The sequence below is a fragment of the Bos indicus x Bos taurus genome, chromosome 15 (genome assembly GCF_003369695.1).
Source record: "Bos indicus x Bos taurus breed Angus x Brahman F1 hybrid chromosome 15, Bos_hybrid_MaternalHap_v2.0, whole genome shotgun sequence".
Lineage (NCBI taxonomy): Eukaryota > Metazoa > Chordata > Mammalia > Artiodactyla > Bovidae > Bos > Bos indicus x Bos taurus.
Window position 1 is genome coordinate 41,913,959 of NC_040090.1, and position 7,130 is coordinate 41,921,088.

The window sequence follows — 7,130 nt, forward strand, 5'->3', positions numbered from 1 at the left end:
CTCCTAGGTTGTTTCTTTCCAAATTCGATATTTAACCGTAAATGCATTCTAGTGATCGTCCCGGCCTTCAACAGTAAGTAAACGAACCCCAGGTTCCCAGGGGGAAAAAAATAGATGCCAACATTTGGCAAAGTTTATAGCTATGTTTCAACTTATACTCCACGGCACTTTGGGAAAACCCTATGGCCCTCGTCGCCGACCCACATAAACACACTTTCGAAGATACGGGTGTTCTAGCAAAATCCCGAGCCGCCAAGCCAGGACTCTACTTAAAGAAAGATTTGACGGAGTTCTCAAGCTTCAGACTTGTAAGTGCCAGAGCTACAAGGCGCACCTGGGCTGATAAGGAGCGTGGCCAGGCTCTCAGGTGGGAATTCCTGGCACCGCCCCTACGCCCGCTGGCTTAGGCACTGGAGCTCCGTGGAATCTCCACTTCTGGGTCGGGTTTGCTTGTTGAAGCCCCTAGTAGCTCAAAACTAAGTCTGCACCAAGAGCAGGCTTCGCGGTCCTTCAGCGGGAGTGAGAGCTCAGCGCCCTCCACCCTCTTTCCTTCCCCCATCCCCTCCACCCTCCCTTTCTCCTGGAATCAGGGCTCTCCTAAAGGACACAGCGGGGAGGCCACGAGGTGCAGCTGAAGAGTCCTCTGCAGACCAAACCCCCCAGGGCTGGAGGGAACTGGAAGGAACGAGTCCAGACCACGGGACCTTCCCTGGCTGTGGGCCGGCGCCCAGCTGTCCTTGACCTCCCCAGCAGTCGGAGGCGCGCGCCGGGGAAATGAAAGTAAAAACCTGTCTTGGCACGGACCCAGCTGGAAGCTGGCGACGAGTAGGTCGCATCCGAAGACAAAAGTGACAGACAGCGGGTCCTACACAGGGTCGCTGCGAAAAGTCAGACTCGCAGCGGACAAACTGAAAGAAAGCGATGAGAAACGGGAGACGAGCGAGAAAAACAGAATAGTTGGGACTGGGGCGGCTCCTGGAAACAGAGCAGGCGTTCAGTAATAACCTGCAGTCTGCGGTGCGGGCCGACCGGCCGCCAAACCTCATCTACTGCGGCGACTGCCCAGAGGCCAGACATGCGGCCCGAACCTTCCGACCCTCAGCGTGTCCAGCCCAAGTCCGAGCCCAAGCCAGGAATCTGTCCCCTACCCGGAGCTGGAACTCAGGTCCACTCAGGTGACTCCCTTGGGGAAGAGCGCTCAGAATAAATAGCCTCGAGGCGACCATTCCTTCCCCAAGTGTAATGTCCACCGGTCATTCCTGGGAGTGAAAAGGCGGCTGAGGCAGCAGTGCTCGGCCCAGGCCAGGCAAGGTCCGTGCGCGCCCCAGCGCCAGCCGTCTGTGCACTGGGTCTCAGAACTAGAGTGGCAGGGCAGGTAGGGAGCTTAGGGATCCTCTGAGGGCAAGCTAGATGGGGAAGCTAGAAGGTGGGGCGTAACTTGCCCAAGTTCATACAGAGAATCGCTGTCGGGTGAGGACTGGAAGCTGGTCCACAGAGTTCTAGTGGTCCCTCACCTTCCACCTGTCAGTCTAGACCCTCAGCTTCAGGACCCGTATCCAGGGTAGTGGGTGACAGAACTAACTACAGAAGCTGTCCTGCAAGAAGTGGGGGAGTCCCGCGGGGCTAAGTTCCCTCCCCAGTTTGACCTCCAGAATTTAAGTAAGAAAGTGAAGTCAAGAAGCAGTAATGGAAGAGCATAAACGGGTGACAAACATGTTTGGGGGTGATTCATCATGAACAGGCATAAATCCTTGGGCGGGGGCTAGGACTCTCCTCTCCCCCTTGAGGAGATGATGGCCCCAGCCTAGAAAAATATCCATGCCGCGCCCCACTCCAGTCTGCCATGCATGCTTCCTGGCCGAGCTGTTTACCACCTTTGGTGTGACTTTGAGCAAATGCTTACCCCTCTGAACTTTAGTTTTCTTATTTCACCAAGTAGAAAATTGATGTTACCTTCCTTGTCTAACTCAAGGGTAGGTGTGAGGATCAAAGGAGATCGGGATGCGGCCATGATTTGTAAAGTGTAAAGCGATTAACATACGTGAAGCATTAGTGTGCTCCTTGGCAGTAAATCCTCACGTTTACAAGGGGTGAATGAAGGCTCCAAGGGCAGTCAGGCAAACTCTCAGGTTGTAACCTTATAAGGCATAATTTGATTACAAGGGGGGAAAAAACGAAACTGTATTCTTCGTCCTAATTTTGGTTATTCCTATATTTCCAAACAGGCATGCAAATTCTGAAACTTCAGGTGACTCCCCACTCTAACTCCCAATTCTCAAATTAGCCTTTCGGAGCCTTGCCCCTATTGCGAAATCTTACCAGTCCATCCCCAGAACCCAGAGTCTTGGCCGCTCGGGGTGGCGGCGGGGAGGGGGCGCTGGCGAGCCCCCTCCTCTCAGTAGTGCTCTGTGCCCTGCCCGTGAGGCTCCGCGGGAGTCTGGGGTCGCGGCCAGGTCAGGCACCAAGCCGGCACGGGGTGCGGTCCACTCGAGGCCACAGCTCCCGAGGTCTGGGGTTCGGGTCATCCACGTGGTACCCCGCGCTGGCTCTTGCAGTTCTGTGCCAGACCTTACACTCTGGGCTGCATGGGTCCTAGGTAAGGAAGGACCCCAAGAGGTTGTACCGGCTCTGCTTCGTCCCGGCTTAAGGTCTGAACGCTGTACCCAGAGAATCAGTACCGGGGCAGTTCCTGCATCAGTCTCCTGGAGCTCATCTCTAAAACTTTCTAGGCATGAGGGATACCCCTCTCGCCAACCTGCAAACCCCACACTCACGGACAAGCAATGCGCGCGCCCGATTATAGAGCGCGCGCCCAAGGGAAGGGAGGGAGGGAGTGCAGGCCGCCTAGGCCCCGCCCCCTGCGCTCTTATAAAGCAGAGAAACGCGAGCCGGCCACTCAGTGGTTTCTTGGTGACAGTAGGCGAAACAGCTCGAACCTTCTCACTTTTGGCTTCTCACTGCAGCTTCGACGTCGGGGTTTTGCCACTGCCAGAACGCCGTCTCAGACTTAATACTCCAAAGAATTTTGGCAGATCACCCCCTCAGCAGGTATGCACCGCGGGCGGGGCGGGTTGAAGTTGTGGGGGCTTGCATAGAAGCGCTGAATGAGGGGTACAATCTACTTTGCAGGGTCCTCTGCTGGGTGCGTCCCACATCCCGAGCCCAGCTCGTGGACACAACTGGAACTCCAGAGACCCAGTCCCCTCTGCTCCGTCAGCCAAATTCTGAGAAGTTGAGTAGGGAACCTCTGGGAGCCTGGCGCTGGGCAGCGGCCTCCCCTGCAAGGCTTGTCACCCGCTTGGCGGGTGCAAATGCCGCTGGCGCCTCTCTGCGCCCCTGGGAGATAAGCGTCTGAGTCAGGCGGAGCGCAGGCTCACCCTGGCCGCGCCGGGGGCCCCCCGCTCGCCTCCTTGCCCCGCCCGGCGGTGCGGCAGGCCCACACACTCAAGCTCTGCTCTTTTTTCTCCTTCCCCAGGGTCTGCGCATCGCCGCCGGGATGAAGCTGGTTCCCGTCGCCCTCCTGTACCTGGGGTCGCTCGCCTTCCTAGGCGTGGACACGGCACGGCTCGACGTGGCGGCAGAGTTCCGAAAGAAGTGAGTGGCTGGCAGCGCCTTCCCCAGTCCTGGTACCTGCAACGCAAGGGAAACTGACCAATGGTCGCCGAGGGGTTAGAAATGAAGAGGAATGGGGATGGGCCAAGACCTCGCCAGGACGATTGCGAATGGAGTCTCTTTGTTTTTTAGATGGAATAAGTGGGCTCTAAGTCGTGGAAAAAGAGAACTTCGCGAGTCCAGTAGCTACCCCACCGGGCTCGCCGACGTGAAGGCCGGGCCTGTCCAGACTCTTATTCGGCCCCAGGATGTAAAGGGCGCCTCTCGAAGCCCTCAGGCCAGGTAACTATGCCAGGCGCTGTTGCGGATCCCTTCTCCTTTGCCCTAGCCCTGGGGATCATCAGGGCTGTATTGCAGTTGAGATGGAGATGGCAGTTTCCAGCTCCCTCCGGTCTTAGAATGGCTACTTTCCCGATGACTGGGACCAAAGACCTGCTTGGTGGTGGTGGTGGTGATGGTGGATGTGGTGGTGGTGGTGGGGGTCTCACATAGCCTTCCTTTCCCGTCTCCAGCAGTCCTGACGCAGCCCGCATCCGAGTCAAGCGCTACCGCCAGAGTTTGAACAACTTCCAGGGCCTGCGGAGCTTCGGTTGTCGCTTCGGGACATGCACGGTGCAGAAGTTGGCGCATCAGATCTACCATTTCACGGACAAGGACAAGGACGGATCCGCCCCCAGGAGCAAGATCAGCCCCCAGGGCTACGGCCGTCGGCGCCGACGTTCACTGCCTGAGGCCGGCTTGGGTCGGACTCTATTACAGCCTCCAGAGCCAAAGCTGCGAGGGGCCCCGGACTCCCGGGTGCATCAAGTACTTGCCACCCTCAGGATTTAGGCGCCTGGGCAGCAGCGAACAGTCGCGCACGCATCTCGCCGGCACCTCTTCGGGCGGGAGGGCTTCCGCGAGCCGAGCCCCTCACTCAGCCTATGGGCCCGGGCTGAGAACAGCCCTGAGAGACCGAGAGTCCAGGAGGCACCGTCCGGCAGCCAGCGAGCACTGGCTTTGCAGGAACCCGTCCTCCTCGGAGGGGAGGCAGTGTTCTCTTCACTCTAATTGGGGCCAGGTGCAGTTTCTCCTCTCCGTGAGCCTGGCAGACGCTCACGGAGAGGAGAAACTGCGAAATAAATGCTGAGACCCTCAGGGGCAAGGGTCTGAGCCACTGCCGTGCCCGCCCACAAACTGATTCCTGATGGGGGTGTCACCCCACCGGGGTGCAAGCCTCACTATTACTTGAACTTTCCGAAACCTAGAGAGGAAAAGTGCAATGAGTGTTGTATATACAGAGATAATTATCAATATTTAAATTTGTTGTTGTCAAGATTTTTTTTGTAACTTCAAATATAGAGATATTTTTGTACGTTATATATTGTATTAAGGGCATTTTAAAGCAATTGTATTGTTCCCCTCCCCTCTATTTTAATAAGTGAATGTCTCAGCGAGATGCAACGTTGTTTGCTGCGTGGAATGTGAGAGTGTGTGCGTGAAAGAGATGAGTTGCCTCTTGTGGAAGAAGAAAACACCGTGTCTGTATAATCTATTTACATAAAGTGGGTGATTTAAGAAGTAGCAAATCAATAAACTGTCTCAATGCTGATTCATTCTTGGGTCACGAGTCTTGGGAGGGAGAGTGTCCCGGGTCTCGGTCTGCCCGGGAGCCTTGGGGTCTGGCCGCCTGGCGTAGGAAGGTTAGGACTGCTGCGCTGGCTGGTGCTGGCGGCTCTTCGCGCTGGCTAAGCTGCCGGAGTAACCCTCTACGGTGGGACGCGCAGAGCGCGTCTTGCTTGCCGGTTGGGGCTTCACGGAGATGTTCCAGGTCCCATCCTCGTGGGGCAGGGGGGCCGGGTAGAGTAGAGTGAGCCCTTAGTGGGGAGGTGAACTTGGACTCTCGATTGCGCAAGAGTCCCAGATTTTATGGAGTCGGTCACGGAACCCCGCGTGAAAGCGCCCCTCGGAGAGTTGGGGTGGTCTCCGAGGCTTTCCAGCTGAGGAGTTTCCCCCTGTCACAGCGGTGCTAAAGTGGTGCTTTTTTGACTCCAGCAAAAAGTGCGAGCTCCTCCGGGAAGTGCTCAGCCGGGCCAGTTAACCCCAGTTCTCTCCCGGCCCGGTGCCCCAGCGAGTCGGCGGGCTCATAAGCGATGCTTCGGCGCCCCCAGCCGGCCGCCTCCGACGTGCCAGAGAGCCATCAGGAGGTACGTGCGGTTTAATAAGTCCTCCTACGTGGGAGTCAGCACACAGCCTTAATGAAAGAGGAAAGAAAAAAACAGTTCGCAGATGCCAACCAGGACCGCCCCCCCCCAGACCTGTACCGTGGCTCCCTGTTCTGGGACCGTGACTCAGCGCCCACACGCTGCGCCGCGTGCAGCTGCTGACCGGAGGCGGGCCGGACGGACGTGCCGCCGGAACCGTGCGCCTGCGACGGCCTGAGACCTTCATTGTTCCGCCTCTCCTTGCCGCTCTCCTCTTCCTTCCTCCTTCCCAAGACTTTTTCCATTTTTTTTCTACACTTCTCTCCCTTCTTCCTTCCTCCCCTTTGCTTAAATTTATACCTAATCATCTTAGACGGTTGACCCCAGTTCTGGTGATACAAGCCCGACACTAAGCTCCAGTGAGTGACTAGAAGGGCAGGGGACATTGGAACAGTTCGATCAGAAGAGGAGGATAGAAGGCACCCTACTCTTGATGTCCCTGTCCCACTGGTCTCAGTCAACATCCTGGAGACCCAGGATGGAGTCCTACTCCCTGCCTTTCCAGTTTAAAGCATGACTGAAACGGGGCTTCTGGGTGATCTCAGAAACCTTCCTGGTGAAGAAAATCTGACGGTGAGTTTGAATAATAAAAGTGTTTCCAGGGCAGCCTACCTTGGTTTTGTTTTTGCATCCATTGCATACCACAAGGTCCCTTCTGAGGGCCCAGAATGGTTCCTTTCAGAAAAAGCCTGAGTGAGGCTAAAAGAGGGCCAAGGTCTGGGGTCCAGAGACTGCCTGCTTCTGAAGCAGTTTCCGATTCAGAGAAAGTAGATCCTGGTGTGTGGAATGTCTTTGAAGACCATCTGAGGCCTCTGTTTTGAGCACCTGGCTGTTGAACCTGTAGTCTTCATATAGTTCATTGTCCTATTTGATCTTAATTTTATGAGGTTTGTTAGGATTCTAGGGGTTACAAATGCAGCAAGAGCCCATCCTGTCCTCAAGATCCTTCTAGTAAAATTCACTTACAGGGAGCTCTGTGCCAGGCACTGCACAAGGTGCAGGGGATGTATTGGAAGAGTAACTACAAAATCCAGTTTTGGAATTCCCATGCCAGTGAGTGGTTTTGAGTGGTCTGAAGGGGCTACAAAAACCAGAGAGTCACAAACACTTCAGGCTTGCAGACAGCAACTCGGGGTTAAATACTCACCCTTCTCCTTGAGCCAACGTTTGTCCCATAGCCACAGAGCCCTTCAGCCAAACCTCACCCTGGCAGAGTTTCAGCCAGCAGGCAAAGCTGCCAAAGGCAGGTTGGGCACTAGCTTAGGGCTGTTCTGA

The 7,130-nt window shown here is 55.9% G+C and overlaps 1 protein-coding gene across 3 annotated transcripts; it reads left to right on the forward strand.

The window, feature by feature from the left end:
• The first annotated feature begins 2,883 nt into the window (after window positions 1-2,883).
• ADM (adrenomedullin) lies at window positions 2,884-5,207 on the forward strand. Of its 3 annotated transcripts, XM_027563256.1 has the most exons (5): window positions 2,886-3,048; window positions 3,130-3,232; window positions 3,476-3,594; window positions 3,745-3,894; window positions 4,125-5,207. In XM_027563256.1, exons 3-5 carry the CDS (start codon window positions 3,497-3,499, stop codon window positions 4,441-4,443), a joined length of 567 nt encoding a protein of 188 aa, XP_027419057.1. In that variant the 5' UTR covers window positions 2,886-3,048; window positions 3,130-3,232; window positions 3,476-3,496; the 3' UTR covers window positions 4,444-5,207. The 3 variants fall into 3 exon arrangements, with proteins under 3 accessions (XP_027419059.1, XP_027419057.1, XP_027419058.1); XM_027563258.1 differs by having other exon boundaries at window positions 2,884-3,048; window positions 3,130-3,594; window positions 4,128-5,207; XM_027563257.1 differs by lacking the exon at window positions 3,130-3,232.
• The last annotated feature ends 1,923 nt before the right edge of the window (window positions 5,208-7,130 follow it).

Bases quoted from the DNA above. Each gene is read 5' to 3' on its own strand.
- ADM (XM_027563256.1), top strand. From the start codon at position 3,497: ATGAAGCTGGTTCCCGTCGCCCTCCTGTACCTGGGGTCGCTCGCCTTC. The intron at 3,595-3,744 runs GTGAGTGGCTGG...TTTGTTTTTTAG, and splicing joins GCGGCAGAGTTCCGAAAGAA to ATGGAATAAGTGGGCTCTAA. The intron at 3,895-4,124 runs GTAACTATGCCA...TCCCGTCTCCAG, and splicing joins TCTCGAAGCCCTCAGGCCAG to CAGTCCTGACGCAGCCCGCA.